At 37.9% G+C, this 21,362-nt stretch overlaps 1 protein-coding gene and 1 long non-coding RNA gene across 3 annotated transcripts in view; both read left to right on the top strand.

The window, feature by feature from the left end:
* The window catches only part of LOC135079456 (uncharacterized), a 94,613-nt gene extending 92,237 nt beyond the window's left edge, over window positions 1-2,376 (top strand). Inside the window, exon 3 of the long non-coding RNA XR_010258806.1 lies at window positions 2,291-2,376. This is a non-coding gene — a long non-coding RNA (uncharacterized LOC135079456). The remainder of the gene's footprint in view (window positions 1-2,290) is intronic.
* A 1,674-nt stretch (window positions 2,377-4,050) lies between these two features.
* The window catches only part of LOC135079434 (uncharacterized), a 23,160-nt gene continuing 5,848 nt past the window's right edge, over window positions 4,051-21,362 (top strand). Inside the window, exon 1 of one of the 2 annotated variants that reach the window (XM_063974093.1) lies at window positions 4,051-4,121. In XM_063974093.1, the coding sequence (XP_063830163.1) occupies window positions 4,086-4,121 (36 nt within the window). In that variant the 5' untranslated portion in view covers window positions 4,051-4,085. Of the gene's footprint in view, window positions 4,122-5,918; window positions 6,225-21,362 lie in introns of those variants that run through there. The other variant, XM_063974092.1, reaches the window with a different exon arrangement.

Genomic DNA, 21,362 nt, shown 5'->3' with positions numbered 1-21,362 from the left:
AATCCTTTACCATAGAGTTATAAAAGACATAGAAACTATCGCAATCAAAATTTTTGCTCCAATTTGTAAAGTTCGCTATTGCTGCTGTATTAGTTCTGTCGAATAAGATTTTAAACTTTCGCGTTCCATTGCAATTAAATAGACACGGGTCTTAACGCGACGTTTATTAATGAGTTACATTATGTACTCACGGCTTGACGTTTCGGCTGCGATGCTGCAGCCTGCTTGTGACCACGGTTCTGTCGTCTAACCAAACAGCGCTAGATTGCTTACATTTTAATGTCACACTAAAAACTCCTAAAACTCATTTTATTTTTGCAAGTAGGCTTTTACAAAGCACTTTTACACGTTCAGTATTAACCCTACCCCTTCTTCGGCACAATAAATGGGTCAGTGCTGAGAAGAAGCAGCGCAAGTAAGGTTGACGGATTTGAGTGTAGCTTAGTTGAACAAAGCGAGTGTTCGGATCGTGAAATCTAGTGTATGTAGAGTCTAACTTATCTACCGAATTGACAATAATCTCACCTACTTCCTACTCGTATGTACGTTTCCTCCCTATTCATTTCAAGGAGATGTGGATTGGGTGCCACAAGCGGAGGATCTGGCCTATCAGCGTCAGCTCCACTGCACATGCGCGCGGCCATCTTTGATTGTCGTTCTTCAATGGCCGCCTTTGATGTGTCCAAAACTGATTTAAATGACAAGGAAGTGCTGAGATTCTTCCTTGTTGGGAACTGGTGCAATTGTCGGCCTTTGTATACACTATTTACTTGCCTCTTTTGATTAAGCAGGGTATTGTTGAGATGAATATGATTTATTGCGGAAAAAAGTGTTGACCACGTAGTAGGTATGCGAAAATCAAAGTATCCACCACTTTGAGGCATGGGTAACTCAATACGAGTATCTAGTAAATTGGTCACACACAGTATTTTTCAGGTATTTTACCTGGTGTTAAATGAGATGCAGTCTAGGATGGTACATAATTATCTGCCCTATAAGTATCTATTCACTCTCGCCTTGAAAAGGCCCGGATTATAGTGTTCAGGAAAGACAGCAGCAGGCAGCGAATTCCAGACCCTAGCTGTTCGCATTAAAAAGAGTTATTGAGTTCGTATAGTCTGTACAACTCTGGGTAGGGACTATTCCCACCTCTCGTTCCTACCACTGCAACTCCTGTGTAGCCAGGATCTACAGCTTGACCGCCACAAAAACCCAACCAATGAAGGTCAAGTTTGTCCCGGAGGAAAGTTAAATTGTCATTGGACCCGCAATGAAATTAATCAGAAGAACATAGGAGGAGTTCGAAATTAAGGTTCGACTTCCTCCATTGCAAAGCGGATGACAGGTGACAAACAAAGGTTTAAAACCTTTAAGATTATGCACCACGGACAATAAATATCAATTAAGGGGGCCTATCTTATGAGCAATTAGCAACTACCTGCCAATAATATTTTTCACAAAATCGCTTAATAGCACGGTAATTTTTCCTTGTCGCGACAAGACTGGGTACAACTCTGGGTAGTGAATAGCCATTGGAACATGTTGGTTGTTACGTACAGAGAACTTAACCCATATACATAACCATCGGGCGGCTTTGAATCGATAAACACCTCATTGATGAAATCCATGGTAATGTGGGTCATGTAAGTGCATTGCATTTGGTAGTAATGTCGAAATCAGATGCATTTGATATGAGCTAGGTTGATAGGTACGAGCATAATAACCTGGCATTTAATGTTACCGGATAATGACAACACGAGAGAAAATAATATATACGTGTTGAGTAGGATTGACCTGTATAATATTGTGCAATAAAAAGGTTATAGTGGAATTAGATGTTTTGTCACCATAGTTATAAAAGATAGAGAAAATATTGTAAGCAAAATAATTCTTGCTCCATTTTGGAATAAATTAAAACTAAAGTTCGCTACAGCTGCTACAGTTCTGTCGTCGAACCAAACTTAAAACATGGAGCACTAAATGGCTTACAAAGATGTATGGATTGCAGTACAGTTCAATTGACTGAAGAAGCGAGTGTTCGGATCGCGAAATCTTACCATCACCATCATTTCAGCCACAAGACGTCCACTCTGAACATAGGCCTCCCCCAATGATTTACTTATCGGCCGGTTGGTAGCGGCCTGCATCCAGCGCCTTCCTGCTACCTTTATGATGTCGTCGGTCCACCTTGTTGACGTCCAAAGCTGCGTTTTCCGGTACGTGGCCTCCACTCCAGAACCTTGCTGCCCCATTTCTTTCGTCACCCTAAATGAATCCTCTTTTGTTGCAGGTGTAGGATGAGTTTGCGACGGTGGTAGAGGGCAGGAGGGCGGCCGGATGTGGCCCCCGCGCGCCCGTCCGCCCGCCGCCTCCGTCACCTAGCGCGCTCGCCGCGCTGCGACTATGCGCATGGTCAGCGCCCTGCCCACTCTGCTCGCGGTGAGTCCCGTGTCCCCCTCGTGACTCTGTGTCCCTCTTGTGAGCCTGGATCCCTCTCGTAATCCTGTATTCCCCCGCCGCCTCCGTCACCTAGCGCGCTCGCCGCGCTGCGACTATGCGCATGGTCAGCGCCCTGCCCACTCTGCTCGCGGTGAGTCCCGAGTCCCCCTAGTGGCCCCGTTTCCCCCCTCATAACCCTGGGTCCCTCTTGTGAGTCCGTATGCTCTTCGTAATCCTCTATCCCCTGGTACCCTCTGTCTCCTGGTACCCTCTGTCCCCTGGTACCCTCCGTCACCTAGCGCGCTCGCCGCGCTGCGACTATGCGCATGGTCAGCGCCCTGCCCACTCTGCTCGCGGTGAGTCCCGTGTCCCCCTAGTGGCCCCGTGTCCCTCTAGTGGCCCCGTATCTCCCTCATAACCCTGGGTCACTCTTGTAAGTCCTTGTGCTCTTCGTAATTCTCAACTCCTGTAACCTCTGTCCCCTGGTACCCTCTGTCTCCTGGTACCCTGTGTCCCCTGCTACCCTCTGTCACCTAGCGCGCTCGCCGCGCTGCGACTATGCGCATGGTCAGCGCCCTGCCCACTCTGCTCGCGGTGAGTCCCGTGTCCCCCTCGTGACCCTGGGTCCCTCTCGTGAGCCTGGTTCCCTCTCGTAATTTTGTGACCTCTGGTACCCTCCGTCACATAGCGCGCTCGCCGCGCTGCTACTATGTGCATGTTTAGCGCCCTGCCCACTCTGCTCGCGGTGAGTCCCGTGTCCCCCTCGTGACCCTGTGTCCCCCCTCATAACCCTGGGTCCCTCTTGTGAGTCCGTGTGCTCTTCGTAATCCTCTATACCCTGCCTACTCTGCTCGCGGTGAGTCCCGTGTCTCCTTCGTGAGCCTGTGTCCCTCTTGTGAGCCTGCATCCCTCCCGTAATCCTGTATCCCCCCGGTACCCTCATGTCACTCTAGCGCGCTCGCCGCGCTGCGACTATGCGCATGGTCAGCGCCCTGCCCACTCTGCTCGCGGTGAGTCCCGAGTCCCCCTAGTGGCCCCGTTTCCCCCCTCATAACCCTGGGTCCCTTTTGTGAGTCCGTATGCTCTTCGTAATCCTCTATCCCCTAGTACCCTCTGTCCCCTGGTACCCTCTGTCACCTAGCTCGCTCGCCGCGCTGCGACTATACGCATGGTCAGCGCCCTGCCCACTCTGCTCGCGGTGAGTCCCGTGTCCCCCTCGTGACCCTGTGTCCCCCCTCATAACCCTGGGTCCCTCTTGTGAGTCCGTGTGCTCTTCGTAATCCTCTATACCCTGCCTACTCTGCTCGCGGTGAGTCCCGTGTCTCCTTCGTGAGCCTGTGTCCCTCTTGTGAGCCTGCATCCCTCCCGTAATCCTGTATCCCCCCGATACCCTCATGTCACTCTAATGCGCTCGCCGCGCTGCGACTATGCGCATGGTCAGCGCCCTGCCCACTCTGCTTGCGGTGAGTCCCGTGTCCTCCTCGTGGCCCCGTGTCTCCCTCATAACCCTGGGTCCCTCTTGTAAGTCCTTGTGCTCTTCGTAATTCTCAACTCCTGTAACCTCTGTCCCCTGGTACCCTCTGTCTCCTGGTACCCTCTGTCCCCTGGTACCCTCCGTCACCTAGCGCGCTCGCCGCGCTGCGACTATGCGCATGGTCAGCGCCCTGCCCACTCTGCTCGCGGTGAGTCCCGTGTCCCCCTCGTGATCCTGTGTACCTCTCTTGACCCATAACCCCCTCGTGATCTCGTCTCCTCCTCACGACCCTGAGAGTCTTCCTTGACACCCCGTATCTCCCTCGTGACCCCGTGTCCCTTTCATGATTCCCCTCGATACCCTATGTCCTCCTCGTGACCCCGTGTCCTCCTAGTGACCCTGTGTCCCTCTCGTAATATTGTGTTTCCCCGGGACCTCCATGTCCCTCGCGCGCTTGACACCCTGCAACCAGCATGGATAAGTTTAGCCTTGTAAATCATCTTCAGCGAATGTCAGCGGAACATAATTAAATTACTATTCTTTAAGATAAACGGCCACTCCGTTCCTCTATTATTACCTAATCTATGTTTAGTGAGTCGATTGTACTCAAATGCATCTATTAATTTATCATCATAATTTCTTCCATTTTGATCACCAGATGTAAGTACACAACAGGTCACAGTAATGCAGACCAAGCAAGAAAATAATTTTATTCATATTATCAAATTCTTATCCCCTTCCTTGAATTCTTAGACTTAGTTGCAATATCATTACGTACAAAAGCTCTGACCAGCTCATTTCAAAACAGCAAGTAGCGGTACTCGTGACTATCTCGACATTATTCAAATGTTTAGCACTAAACCTCGCAAGGTAGAGCTAAATCAAGCAGTTTCCTCGTGGGGAGACATAAATGCAAGCTATTCGCCAATTACTGGGGACTTGAACATCTCATGACGCGCCTTTGTACAAGATTTCGATAAAATTATAGCCTAGTCTAAAAGCTAGGAGTCTAAACTGTAAACTTACTTATGTTAAGTTCAATCTGTGATTTTCAGTTTAACAGCATGCTGCAAATGGCGCAGTGGTTTGTGGATAAGTAATTTCATTACTGTAAGTTCCTTAAGAAAATAAGCATCTTCTAAATAAGAAATTATCAGAAAGGTAATCTCTCGTTGTAGAGCGTGCTTAAAAGTCATTTTGTTTTCTGCAAATTATAGACTTATAAAGCGCTTTACATGTCCCAGCATAACTTATATTTTTTTGTATAAGTAAAATTACAGTATTTTTTGTGTTAAAGAAGCAATAAATGTTTTATTTTTATTATTTTAACCCAGTGGGCCTATGCAGAGAAGTGAGTCAGTCATAATTACGCATTTATAACATTTTCCTAGCCATTTTACTTTTCTATACAAAAAATTCTTTGCATCCTATCCCCGAGCCTATACCTGGAAATAGCAAGTAAACGTCCAATTAAAGCATGAATTCGAGTGTAATAGGTTATCGTACAGTATAATTACCTGTCAATACTGTCTACTTAGTAAACGTAGGCATAGTTGCGGAATATGACCACAAAATATATGACCCTTAATGACTAATTTAATATAGATGACATGATAATTGAGTTTTTTTGCAATGACATAATTAATTGTTTTGATTATTATTGCACCACGTGAACTAACAATACTAGTAGTATAGATCAGAGAAGGCTTAAAAATAGGCTAAAAGTCCGTATTTTGTCTTATTTTTAATGAAAATTAGATTGTAATTTTTCATTAATATTTGCTAACGCGAGTGTCTAAGAACTAACCAACCATAAGCACCGCCTGCGCCAAGCGCCTGTTACATTTTTCACACTTTTATCAGCACCGTATCGGATGCTTCCAAATAAATCCGATTCTCAATCTCCCTTAGGTTCCAACACTTATCGGCCAAACCGGCATTCCGAGCAAGTGCTTGATCAGATCATTACTGGGGCTGCCGACCGCATAGCGGCAGTCCGCCACGCACCTTCGACACCACTAGTCGCCTACAGAAAAAAACAACTGTCACCGCGCGACGGAAAAGCGCGCGAAAACATGCAAACTCTTCACGCGTAAAAAGTTTTTCGTGCCGCCAATTTTCGCAACCACAGACCAAACAGTGACATGTTCAGCAATTTAATGCGTATTACAAGTAATTTATAGTGCTGGTGTGATTCAATTCAAAAGTGGTTCAAACGATTTCAAATGAACGGCAGTTTTGACCTCAAATTTTATGTATGATTTATTCAAGTCCTTGGACAAACATATTTTTGCTCATGGCAATTAGAATGGTAAGTGGAACAATTTTATGTATGTTCTGTGGAAAACTGACATGTGTCCACATGACGTCCGTTGGATATTCAAATTAAGAACGTTTTAATTAAATGTTAATTAAATTGCTTCATCTATTTAAGAGCCGGTTATCTAATCACATTTTAGTTAACAGTTTTCTAGTAAAAATTAAAATGACGTAACACTGCAGACGGCATCTTTGACAGACAGATTTCTATTCAGACCGCTCAAATTAAAAAGCAATAAAGTGGTACTCATAATCTTAATACGTTATCCATTATAAGATATGAGTCCAAAGTGTACGATATCAATATTGCCTTTGAAAAACAAGAACAACTAGCAGTACATCGTTTAGTAGGTATACTACATCTGAACCCCTTTATTTCTAGTTCACATACAAATGCGCAAAAATTTATAATCATCTATGCAATTTCATGCTGGCTGAAAAAAAAAGCCATTTAAATATAGGAAAAAAACAATTTAGGAACAGTTTTAGCAGTCATTTGTTTACTCGTATTTCTCAGGTGTTTCGAAGACTAATTCATACTTTTTCTTTTTCTAATGGCTTACGTATTTTTGCAATGTAGCCAGCTATTTCAGTGACATGCATATTTTATTGACACCAATGAAGTTATTCAGCTTACGGTCGTCATGTCGACCGTCATAAAAATGTACGTATCAATAATAATCGCTCGGTTCAAACATAAATATTAAAGGGTAATTTTATCCAGTGCGCGTACGGCCAATAAAAACTTTATGTGTGAATGTATGAATGACCAATAAAGCGCGGGGAGTGCTCAGTTAACGCGGGCGTTAAACATTACCTTCATTTTCGCGGTCGGGTGAACGCGGAAGCTGTGAGAGCCATTTTGTTTTAGTGTTACTTGGGCACCCGGGTTTTCTCGGGCTATTTCAGGCTTGGCTTAATTTACCTAGTGACTTATAGGTTGTATTGTATACTGAATAAGTAGGTGGTGCATGGGAGGAAAATACGCAACGGAGTGTAGAGTTCCAGGATTTCACTGTTTCCAGAATGTTACTAGGTAATTTAATTTTGATTTAGAACTTACCCAAAATAGGCAATGATATATTACAATAGATTGAAACCTATCTCATTAGAATACAGCAATAAAGAACTAAGCTCAAAAAACTCTCTTGCTTGGTTTCTCAATATTTACACCAATGATAGCGCAGAATCTATGACCGAAATTTGAGTTTCGTGCGTTCTTTTGATGTACGGGCTAAGACTCTATTGAACTAGAAAGCAGTCGATTTTAAGAAATAAAACATATTAATATCTGCATGTCAAATCCAGTAATGTAGGTACTACTGAGTGGAAAGCCCACTAAACAATACAACATTTACGACCCTTATGTTACCATCAGTATAATATCGATAACAGTAAAGTGCATGTATGTGTGTACGTAATAATGCACATAATATCTTATCGAAGGAATTGTGTAATAAGGTAGCCGAAGAAAGTGGAATAGAGTCGGATTTCACACTTTGAGATCTAAAGTAGACGTTCTAAACTGTTCCCACTAGAAGTTTACAAAAATAACACCTCTTTTTACAATCCCCTAGACTTAGGATGCGCAGACTTTATAATGACATGGCGTTAGAGAATCCGGAATTTGATATATTTCAACAAAAATTACACTCGTTTCGCAGAAGCATTGACACAGTTTTAAATATAAATATTGATAATAATACAAAAAATAATTGATAACTTTTTCCTTTTTTTAACACAGTTTATAGGGTTGTGTCTTTTGAGCATTTTGTATGTGTTTATTAATTGTGCAACGTAAATAAAATCATCGTAACTTACCTAAATGTACGCTACTTGTAGGTTGGAGTCTAGACACTGTTCATTTTGTTTATGTATTTTGATATGTAAATGACTGTAACCTGTATGTGTAGGTACTTATTGAATAAAATAAAATAAAATAAAGTTAAGATCTAGATTAGAATCTTAGAATTCTTAGGCCCGATTCTACCAAACTTTTATCCGAGAATAACTCATGGTATAACTGGCACATTGACAGCTTCAGTGTGGAAAATATGTTAAAACTGACAATTTATTCTGAGATTAATATTTAGGTACCTACTCTTGTTTGGTCGAATCCACCCTTAGTTATCTATGACTGAGTAAATCATTTGCAATTATAATTGCATTATCTTTCTAAATTGTTTTTCTTCTATCGAGTGAGAGGAGTATAACAATAGGCATATAAGGTCATAGGGTTCATAACACTATGCGTTTGATTTAAGTCCGCGATATCTATCTAAATTAATAAACTAACTTCAACCAAGTGCAACTTGGAAATCGAACCCAAACCTGAAAGTCGAGAGAATCAAATTGTAATTTTTTTCAAGTTAATAATTTGTAATTAGCAAGTACTCGTAATTATGCAGGTAATTTAATTTCGTTTTTTAATGAATAATGATAGTTTAGGATTTATATTGCCTACAATAAAACTTCGTAATCATATTGGGATAGCCAAGGCTTGGCTACCAAGCCTTTCAATGCATAAATCTATAAATTTTTCAAACATTTACATGAACTATTGACAGTACATAAAATATCCATTATTGCAAATCAAAACCTTGAAGCAAAGTTTGAGAACATGAGAACATTAAACGGTTGACTCATGTACCTAAATACCTATCTCCTAAGAGTAGGTCCTGTTTCATTACTTAGGTAAAGAAAAACTAACTCTACAGGGTGGAAAAGATAAGTGATCTCACTCGATTATTTCTAAACTATACAAGACATCGAAAAACTGGTTACTGATCCTGAAAGCGCTTCAAGAGCTCTTTCGGACGGTGCCAATAAAAGGTTACAGAATAAACTGGATTTATCAGAAAATTCAATGTTTCCATCTTCCATACATTTGGTAAAGCCACATAACATTAAAAATAATCAAGTGATCACTTATCGTTTCCACCCTGTACCTATATTACATAAATCTGACAATCACAATAATTAATCCATTCCATCTATTATCCCTAAAAACCGTTAGCAAGACACGTGGTTAATCAGTCTTGACCGCGAAATCCTGGCAGCACATGATTGGCGCAAAGGATGCGAACTAGATGTTACTAGTACGCTCTACTGCTGAACTGTGGTTAGGAGTCATTGCCAATGACGAATGTAGTTCAAAAGGTTACTAACGGTAATGTTTGAGACATGCTACTTGAGGGACAAGAAATCTGTATGTGACATAATTTAACTCAATGTAAACGTAACATTACGATATAATCAAATAATTAATTAATTGTAGAGCATATACAACTCTACATTTTTCATTATTTTACGGTGCAAATCACCAATATTAAAAGTATGTCTTGAATCAAGTTTAAAGCGTATACTATTGTTCTTTATTCTAGGTCTGTTCTGGGCCTAAGTTTAATTCAGGTTCCAGGCGACTTCCAAAATTAGAATTGTTTTAGTGTTCCATTGTAAGGACTAAAATCTGTTATATTATTAGCTGGTTTGAAGGACATAAAGGTCAGTCCAATGCAATGCAACTGTGTCAAACCCCTAAATTTTATGGAGCAGAATCTGATGCAGCCTCAAGCACAAGGGAAGAAAGCACAAACTAAATTACCTACACAGGCGCTAAAGATTCTAGAACTTAGCACGAGCTATTGCAGTTACAAATACCAAATTACATCCATATTTATACCATCAATCTAAGATTGTATTTTTCCATGTTTTGCTTTATTGACCATAAATTAAGATAAGCAATACTGAATGTAAGTTTGTACTTTTCCAAAATATTTCAATTTAGCTTTTATTGTTGATTAACTGAGATATTCAATGTGACCAGCCTGATAAGCTATTATAGCACAATTAGTTTGAAGATAGTAGAAATATTTGCGATAATTCTATATCTGTAACATGTGATTTTATGACAGATAGTATAAGTAAGACACACCCGCATAATAATGATGTTATAAACGTCATGATAGAGAAAGAATTCGAAGTTAATCAGTAGGTACTCAAGTCGCGGTTATTCCCAAGGTGGAAAGTAACTAAATTAATTAATTTATCAAACGCATTAAGTATTTTATGATATTAAACGTATCAATCAACTTAAAAAAGCTTGTTGATAATTACATAGATACCTAATATGTAGGAAAACCAGAGTGAACTGGTTAACAGATTTCGATTGAAATATTAAATGATTTCAGTATTTCGTATTACAATAAATCATCTATGTATAGAATAAATCCAAAAGCATTTTATCTAGAAAATTAGTCTAGCGAAATAAACGCATGTTAATGATTGAAAGCCCAAAATATAGCACGTAGAAGATATAGCAGCCATTTAATTTACAATAACAGATACCTATAAAACATAAAACTATAGCCATCATTATGAGCTACTCACATATTTATAACCAGCGGCCGCCCGCGTCTTCGTACGCGTGGATCCCGTTTTACCCCCTTCATCTATCTTACGCGGTTTAGATTTTTTCATACAAATGTTCTTTCCCGCTAACTCCCGTTCCCGTGGGAATTTTGCAATATCCTGTTGTAACTAAGCTTTAAGTTTACTAAGGTACCTGCAATCTGCATGCCAAATTTCAAGCGTCTAACTTAAGCGGTTTAGACTTTTCATACAAAAGGATTTTCCCGCTAATTCCCGTTCACGTGGGAATTCCTAAGTATACTATAACCTGCCCAGGAGTATGGAGAATAATTGTATCAAGTTTCGTTAAAATCCGTCGAGTAGTTTTTGTTTCTATAAGGAACATACAGACAGACAGACAGACAAAAAATTTACTGATTGCATTTTTGGCATCAGTATCGATCACATCACCCCTGATAGTTATTTTGAAAATATATTTCATGTACAGAATTGACCTCTCTACAGATTTATTATAAGTATAGATGTGAAAAATTGATTTTCCTTTCAATAGGTATGTAATGACACGTAGACAGACAACAGTATTTCCTAATAATATACAGTCATGATTAAACACTTTCAAGTACTGGTTTCCTGAAGCTAATCTTTATTGCAGACGCCACGTACCGATATAAATACTAAAGATAATCCCAGTGACATATTATATGTGGGAAAACCTGATTAACGGCACGGGAATAAATTACACGCAGACAAATGAATGCCTAAAGGTTTGACTGTCACTTGTTTCGAAGTTCGTTTAAATGTGGATTAACTGAAAATGGAACGGTTTTGAAAACGTTTTACGTATTTCATTTGTTTTTCAACTAAATGAGTTTCGTTAATTTTTAACCTTTTTACAAGCTCTATGTTTCGTTATTTCGTAACTTTTTAAAAGCTCTGTAGGTACAGCTGTCAATATGCTGTGGTAGTCAAGCGGATTTACCTTCACGTGGTGTATGATTAAGTTGAATTTTTGCATACGTATGCAAGTCGAATGTTAATACTCAAATACCTAATTATAGTGTCAAATTACTGTCTGTTAAAGAGACGTAAGGTAAAAACTTTTTGAACTTTCACTTGTTTAAGGATTTAAAAGATTCATCATAATTACTTTTGGACCATTTTAGCAAGTCGATTCTTTTCTTACAAAACTAAAAAGTATAGCGTCCAAAGCTACAAGCTTTTTGTTGCATAACACCATCCCTTTCCACCTGATTCTTAAAAGATGAATGAAATGTTTGCCCAATATACTTAGTCCCAAATCAAAGGGCCCGGCCAATGTTTTGTGAACCGTTCGCCCAAACACCAATGTTTGCGATTGAGTTTGTCCAAGACACCTCGGTGTATGAGAGATCCATTTCCTGTGTGCCCACGATAAGGGTTTGATCAAATATTGTAAAGAATGTTGGACATGGCCCGGGGGAACCTTGTGGTGTGGTCAAACAACGTCGGGTGGAGAACATCGTGTAAAGCTAACTTAACGGATGCCAAAACATTTATTAGAAGAATTCAACTAACTAGACTTATTTCAAATTTAAAATCAAAATAAAATACTGTTTCCTCTATCCCCTGTGGTAGCTTTTTTGTGTGACAAAATATAAATTAGCTTACTTTTACCTATTTGAACTGAAACACTCAACTTTAATTCAATTACAGTTGCCCAAAGTAAACGAACTAAAGTCGCTGACATAACCCGACGGATTAGCAAGCTGAAGTGGTAATGGGCAGGGCACATAGTACGCAGAACTGACGGCCGATGGGGCAGCAAGGTTCTGGAGTGGAGGCCGCGTACCGGAAAACGAAGCGTGGGACGTCCACCCACAAGGTGGACCGACGACATCATAAAGGTAGCAGGAAAGCGCTGGACGCAAGCCGCTGCCAACCGGGTAACATGGAAAGCATTGGGGGAGGCCTATGTTCAGCAGTGGACGTCCTATGGCTGAGATGATGATGATGATGATGCCCAAAGAAAAGTAAATGGTAAAGTTATTCGTTTCAATGGCCTTAATATAGTGCATTTTTGAAGCACCATATCAAATCCTGGTTTTACCAAATTTTAATGTAATCTTAATAAATGTAAAATAAAATTATGTAAAGCAGTGTCTCCTAGCCCTAGAATAAATACAGCTTCATTAACGAAACCCAATTAAGCGTCCCAGCGACCAGTTAACCGTCACCAAAATACCGGCGAATTACCTATTTCCCCGCTCTATTAGGCCGGTACACTAGCGCCGGTAAATCTCGCGAGATATTTAGCGGCTGTCAAATAAATCGCGACAGACACAAGAGCCGTGTTTCACGTCCTGTCAATAGCCAATGTCCGTGTTAAAGGTGAACGCTTAGTCACTGATATTATCAGTTGGTTATCTTAACATCAGCTCCAATTGGCTAAGTTTTGGGCTTTGTTTCAGATCTTAGTTGAGAATAGCGATTTTCAACCTTTTTGCATGGGACACGGAGTTTTTGTTCATGATGCCTGAACAACAATTTGTAACAATGTCTAAAGTAATATTACTATATACTCCTACTAGAAAGAATGAAGAATAATCTGCTGAAATGTTTATACTTTTTTGTCAATTTCATAATTTGCAAATTGCAACCTGTGGATTGGGTAGGTCGAAAAGAAAATATTTTCTCACATTTATTGCTTTAAAAGCTACAAAATATTCTTGTAACACGGCCCATCTACATTTTAAGTATTTATGTATCTAGTTCAACTTTAAAACATCAGGAACTAATCCTCGTTCCCTTTCTGGGTTTCGCTCGATAAAGTTGTCGTATTAACGCATGTTGTATGCGCGCACGCATTTACATACCACTATTTTAGCACCTATCAGAGCTATCTCAACCATGAACCATTCCACAATTTCATTCAAGAAACAACATCCAAGCCAAAATCGCCCTTGAGAAGTTCCAAATTAACACATTTTGAGCACATTTTCGTCTGCAATCATATAGTCAAAGAGCATGCACGCAGAATCGACACCACAACATTGAGTTGTCAAGAATACATTTAAATGCCACCGACTAAGTTATAACTGAGTATTTATCTGTATTTTGACACAATGCAATATGCCCCTTGTAAATTGGGAGATAAGATTTGTTTTGACATTTACGTTTTGTTTGTCCGAGTCAGCAACTAATGTTCGAAGTAATTTATATAGCATTGCGTAATATTTAAGTAAATAGTACATATTTCGGGTTGCCGTTAGATAGTTAGCTGCAGCTGAGTTGTAGCGGTTTATTGTTAGTTGAATAATTTTAATTTATGAACGTAGACGTCAACACGGTACAGCAAGTTTACATTAAAGTTATTTTATTACTTTTTATTCAAACTTTAGACTTTTATGTAACAGAAGTGTTGCTTTTTCTTAGGCTGGGCTGTACGATCTTATTTTAACTTTAACAAACGTCAAAAATCTGTCAAACTCCATACAAAAACACCGGTTATCGTTATACCTACCTAGTTACGGTTACAATTTGATTGTGCATTAGAGAACAAACATAACATCTCCAAATGTAGAGTTTTGTCCACAATAATAAACAAAAAGGCACCCAAAGGATACGAAAATACATTATTGACACCCGAGGATTTTTCGTGAAATATGAAAAAAAAATGAAAATACCATATTTTCTACACTAGTATAAGCAGTTAAAATTGAAAATGTTAACGTTCTGGTATCTGTTAATACATTTTGGTTCTTTTCCACGTTCCAAACGTGATTTCCCCACAACGCTTTGATCGCGCCGCCGTAGGTATTAAACTGTGACCTGTCATAGATCATTGTCATATCATGCGCATACGTCTGTGTCATGCCAATTTATGTGGTCGACGAACGCTGATTTATACACTTGGGATTAAGCCGTATCCTCTGAGAACAGCTGTTGGCGAGTTATGTCCACGTATTTTCGTACTGGAACACAGAACACAGGGTGTTGAGTTGGCTTAAATATTTATAATGTGAAGGGCAAATACACTTATGAACGATTTATGACTGAAAGTACATGTATGATCAAAGAAACAGTTTTGTTTCGGGACGTAATTGGTCGCCATCGCCCCTTTGCGGCGTCGTCGGCGACGAATTAAGTATTTAAATGAAAAAAAAAGCTTTTGTTAGTCTAAATCTGGGCTTATTATAAGTAACTATTTATTATAAGGGAGGATTGTAAAGTTCACATGTATCAATTCATGCTGTTTGTTTCCTTAATAAAGAAAAAAAAACACAATCTTATTGGGGTCATTTCTAATTCTTCGTGTTGTTACTTCCAATTCAAAAGCCAAACTTTTCAGTGCCTTTACTTCAACAACTAAGCCACAAATTAATAAATTAAAATCAAGGCAGTCAGTAGCCTTGAAAGTAAACATCGAGACGAGGATCTAAAAGATTTAGGTGGCATGTTAATTGATGGTTAACATATTAACAGTGTCAGCCTCATCCACTTCATCTGTTTGAAGTTATTGTCACGATTTGAGTATAAACATCAGAGGAACATGGCTCTATGGTATTTCCATGAAATTTACAAAAAGTACAGGCAACAACATATTGTATTTGTAGCAAAATAGCACCTATTGGCTACTAAATAAGATGCCTCTGCTTAACTTGATATCTTATATTTAATTTAATCTTATATTTCGTATGCAAACATTTTCATGCTGTTTATATTTTACTTACTCGGATATTTATTTTTTGCCCACAACAAATTAGCGACTTACATTTCTAGTAGCTCTGCTCGTATAGCTAAACACATAACAAAACAATAAATACATAAACAGCTTTCAAATCAGCTAATAGAGTCTGACCAGACCAGAATTGCTACCTCAGTAGTCATAACAAACGCGCTAGATAAAAAAGCTCCGTCATAACAGTGTGAAAAAAAAAGAAAACAAAAAATTAATAAAACGTTCTAGTAAGTATTTGTACTTACCTTTTTTCACAGTAAAAATAAAAACCTACAACCTTGTTTTGACTTCGAAGGACCAAACTTTTCGTACCTAACAGTGTGAAAAAAAGAAAACAAAAAATAAATAAAACATTCTAGTATTTGTACTGACCTTTTTTTAACACTAAAAATAAAACACTACAACCGTGTTTTGACGTCGAAGGACCAAACTTAAAACTTTCACGGTCCGTATACGATTATTGTTACAGAAATAGCCCCTGTCGTTCGCGAAGTCCACAATCAGGGGATTAAGCTGCAATCCGACTAGTGTGGGGAATCGAACGTCAAACAGCGCGAGCCGATTATGCACGGTGCGCGTACGCATCAGGCTAAGCCTGCTGTGACCACTCTTTAATTAAAGGACGGAAATAAGACTTTTATATGACATTGCAATAAGGATATCAATATCAGTGTAAGAAATAAGTTGAAATGCAATTAAAAATTCGATAGATTACATTATTGACGAATGTCAAAACATATCCTGAAAACTCTATCTTTTGATTATTTTTTTGCGTATGCAAATAAATTATTATTAATCTATCTAATTCTTTAAAGCTCTACACAACACACATAGTTACTTTTCAATAGCTTTTACCTGTGGTTTTGCCAGAGTTTTTGGCGTGTCACAAAAATTCTCATTCGCACGCGTCGTATCCCTCATTAAAAACGCTCGCCCAGTAACAAAGACTGCGAAAGCATCCTAGACTGCATCTCACTTAACACCAGGTGCTATTGCAGTCAAATACCTGCCTTGTCATGCATAAAAAAAATAATCTTTCAAATGATTCATTCCCCTTTTTCACCTGCTTCAAATAATTCTGTCCATAAACCAAAAATAAGTCTCCTAAGATTTTTATGAAGAAGATTGTGGTATGTAGGTCTCTGAATTACCTTATATGGTACTGTACTAATAAAATAGGGTATTATAGCTTCATTTACTCCTGTTCAAGCCTGATTGTGTGATCACGATTCTCATACATTATGTTATATTTTATACAACGAGTTTTCGCCTCGGAGGGTCGTCATATTGATTGTTGGAGTAGCAAACATACAAACAATAGTATTGTATCTACAATGATATCATTTAACTAATTATTGAACAACAGCGAGGCTCACGTCATCTGCAGCTACAGGTTCAAATCCCGCTAGGATCACATAGTATAAGACGAATAATGTTTCTCTATAATATCAACCCCTAAGTTTATGAAATAAGATTTACAAATCGCTGCATGCATTTAGTTCTTATAATGCTCTTGAAATATTATTATCAAGAGTGGTTTTCAATTAAAATTACCATTAGCAAATGATAATTCTTATTGAAAAATACACGTCTCAACTCTTAGGACTCGACTCTACAAAAGATAAAACCTAAATAAGTTTTATAATGTAGAGTAACCAGGATTTTATGATTTCCTGGGACAAAGTAACTTATTGTGATTTGTTTGGATGAAATTACTTAAGCCTACAATGTTTCTGACTTCCGTTTTATAATAACGTAAATATATACACATAAACATACTACTACCGAACTACACAGCTTACTACCGAATTAGTTTATTGTTAGATCTTTAAATTAATCTTACTACAATTAGATCTTTTTTGCCTGGTTCCAAAATTCTACATGTTCATCCTTTTCATTCCAAAACTTTGACGACCAAAGTCTCTAACGTATATTGGAAAATGCCCTATATTTCCTTACGATCTGAAGTTTATGGTGACCTGATTGTATAATGGAGTGCGAAGCGTGCGCAGCTCGCAGCGCCCCCACAGATACGCTAAAAGGGCCTGCCGATATATCGCCGTTAAAAAGACCTGTCAAACAATCAATGATTTACGGCCCTTTGATACGCGTCAATTTGGTCACAGTACTCGTACAGCGATGTATTTTTTTAAGAACTTTACGTTATCCTGCCTCTGAATATGATATACAAAGTCAAGATGATGTGCAGGCCATGTGCAAGCTTCTAATTAGTCTGGATTTAAACTCAAGCCTAGATTAAAATAGCAATAAATTTAAATTCAACAAATCCTACTTTCCTACTAAGTCCTCAATCATGTGATGATTTTTCCTTACATGACAATTATTGTTAATAATAATTCGTTGTTTATTTCTGAATCATTACACATATCTACACTTCATTTGACTTATCGAACGTTAATCCAACAGAAGACAAACAAATTAAAAACAAATTAGCTACGTCTACCAAATCCAATAAACTAAAGCCTATTAAGTATCGTATGTGTTACTATAATTTCTGTCTTTAGTTGTTTCTAGAATAATCTATTTTAAAGTAACTGCTTTGATTCGATCTCGCAAAGAAACACCGAGCATAGTCCTTTCCATAGCACGCTTTAAAACCACAAGGTGAGCCGACGATATTATAAAGGTAGCAGGAAGGCGCTGGATGCAGGCCGCTACCAACCGGCCAATGTGGAAGTCATTGGGGGAAGCCTATGTTCAGCAGTCGACGTCCTGTGGCTGAAATGATGATGATGATGAAAGTAATTGCTTTACAAACAATTGTTTTCTGAGTAAATTATGATCCAAAAGTGCTTAAATTCAGAAACATTCAGTATTAATAGTCCTTCCATTTCATTGATATTTTCGAGACTTATAACTCACAAAGCTTCCTACGCTACTATAAACTTCCATCGTTCATCAAATGTACAGGTTTATTAAAATTTATGACAAGAATTATGATTTCCATGTTCCTAATTTGTTAAAACCATTGTGGTCCGGCAATTTGTCAGCCTTTGACAACTCCATTAAAAGCTCATTAAAGTTTTGGACACATTTATTTTGTACATAACTATGATTTATAGTATTTATGATTTTCGTAATGATGTCTAATTTTCATAATAAGCATTTTGTTTAGAGCTTAAAATTTATTTTTATTTATTTATTTTTTGTTTTCACCAACTTAAAATCATAATTATGTACAAAATAATTGCAGCAATGGCAAAATTAACCCTGGGTTACAACATCTTACTTTAACTATAACAGACGTCAAAAGCCTGCAAAATTACACAAACACCGGTTATAGTTACGGTTAAAGTTCAAATGTTGCAACTGAAAAAGTCATTGACGCCTTCATATTTCTTAATCAGGAGGTTCTAGCCTAAAATCTCTCAACAATTTTCAAAACTCTTCTTTATAGTTTCTAGAAAGTATCATTTTGACGATAGTTTTCATTTTTGATTCGATAGAATTCAAAAAAGTTTTTCGGATTGAAGAAATATTTATTACTTAACTTCTAACTGATTTTTCTGAGTTGCTTAAATTACTTTATATGTATTGCTTGATAATTTCCGGTAGTCTGTACCTTACATTTCGAAATATAATTAACTGTATTCAATAGACACATGACAAGCTTGAGCTTTAATTGCTGTATAAATATTGAGTAGCTGGCCATTAATATTAATTTTGGATTCTAATATTGTGAGTCCATATTTAAATCTGATGAAAACAAGACATCAAATTTGAGGAACAGCAATAAACCTTTGGGTTTTATTGGATCTAAAAGCGGAATATGTGAAAATTAATTTGTAAAATTAGATGCAAAATAACTTATTCAGCAAAATATTCTCTACATTTGTCAGTTTCGATTATGTCTTAAGTAAATTCTGTCTTGTCCTGGCCATATACCTTGCATGCAATTAATTTTAGCAACGCTTTTTTTAAATAAGTAGATAAATAAAACAAAACAATAATCATTTCACTACCAGAAAAGTTATGACATCTATTTGACCAAAGCTGACTCAACCTGTATTTGAAGTCGGGATATTATGCTCGCTCACAGACGCCAGAGGTCATATCTATCCAAAGCGGTATACTTACTATAATCGTTAAGATATAACATATCTTCTAGTTCACCAGCCACTCACTTTCAAAATATATCCGCTACTCGATAACTGTTCACACAAAGCTGCCATATCACTATCTGTATCTTATGACGTTTCTGCGTTAAAATCCACGTTAATTCCATTCATAATAAACCTTTACTTTACAGCCGGTCCCACATTCGTCTCATAATCCACAATTCACATGCGCTCGGAGGCAATCTCCATTTTTACGACATCTAGCGTCGGTATACTGATCGTTAGTTGATTGCTATATCAATAAATTAACGAAATACCGCTTTCCGCTAATTACGGACCAGCAAGCTCACCTTTACCGTCAATATCATCAAGATCACACAATTTTGAATCTTCAATAACAAACCTAAAGGTTTCAAAAACATTATTTGGATTCACATCGTCTTTGTCAACTCTGTGTTCGAACACGTGGTATGTTAATATCGATATCTAATGTCTTCCGAGAATCCTCATTCATCACTAAATCATGATCTATAAAAATATTCATCTATAACTGGTCCGCTCTTAAATTTATGATTCAAAGGTGTATTGATTTTATTGGCGTTTGATGCTCGATAGTTATGCTCTTTTAATAAAGTGCCGATGTTTTTGTTATCTCGTTTACAAATGGCCTTATTAACTTCTTTATAGACGGCAGTAAACTTTTAATTTTATCCGTGGCAGCTTTACCGATTTTAGACTAATTAATTGATTCTATCGACTCTTTGTGCTAGTTCAATTTTAGCATATTTTTTATTTGGAATGCGTAATGCTGCATTAATATCCTCAACTAGTGCTTGTCTAGTACACATTCCCATCATTATAAATTCTACTAGTCTTTTAAGTCCCAGTTAAACTGAAGAGATTACTTTCAAAATCTCGTAAAGTCTTTACGACGTTGGGTCAATGCCAACCTCATTGTGAGCCTCGTTATTCTACAACTAATCTTCAATACAATCGATCAAAATATTTTGTAAATTCCACAAGATAAATTGAACATTCCACAAATCACTTTCTCGCGGAATCCCAATTTTTTCCAGAGCATTTTTTTCTTTTAAGTCAACAGTCTGCGCCCCGGTTGTAAAAAAATGTTTTGATAAATACTTTTAGTGCTCGTATAACTGGTATCGAGGCTAATCCAGTAGTATTACCACTACTGGTTATGCATCACGATATCTATTTTCATGTCCAGTGCTCGTTAAAGTGAACTCTAAATTTATAATGTTGCTAAACTATGTCCAATAAAGAAGGATTAGTAAGTCTCCATGAAATGTTGAGCACTATAAAATTGTTGCGAGTACATCTTACAATAATAAGAGATTTTGTTTAAAAGATCAAGATCATTAACACTGTTAAAGTTAAAAATAGTTTTATCTTAAATCACAAGGAAAATTCTTGTACAATCTTTTCTTGATTTTGAAAACGCTGAACTCTGTTTAAAGAAATATCGTCACCATTCCCTCTTTTGATATGACATTCATAACGTTAAGTACGCTGTTCTACCCATAAGACAGCAAAAACTCACATGCAATGGCTTTGCAATTTCAACTATCCGAAGCAATAATATTTTAACAACTTCATTCTGCAGTTCATGCTTTTTGCAATACAAATGGGTTGATTAAAGTCGTGTGTACACTTTTTATGATATTTTAATCTCTTCATTGGTGTTCACAAAGGGTCCGTGCTGGCGCCATATTTTTATAATGCCAGTGCTTCGCGCAAATGCGGTCTGTGGATTGAATTTCAAATTAAATGATGCAAAAGGATTCTGTTTATCGTTATTGATGCTATAATGACTACTGATATCTTTATTTAATATAATAAAATCATAATTAAACATATAGAACTGAATTAATTTTAGCCTTGAATTGGGTAATCTAGATTTTAATAATGAGTTTACGATTTCTGTTATTCTTTTGCATTTTAT

Source organism: Ostrinia nubilalis, chromosome 16 (assembly GCF_963855985.1).
Source record: "Ostrinia nubilalis chromosome 16, ilOstNubi1.1, whole genome shotgun sequence".
NCBI classification, from domain to species: Eukaryota; Metazoa; Arthropoda; class Insecta; order Lepidoptera; family Crambidae; genus Ostrinia; species Ostrinia nubilalis.
This window is presented reverse-complemented; position numbering and strand designations above follow the sequence as displayed.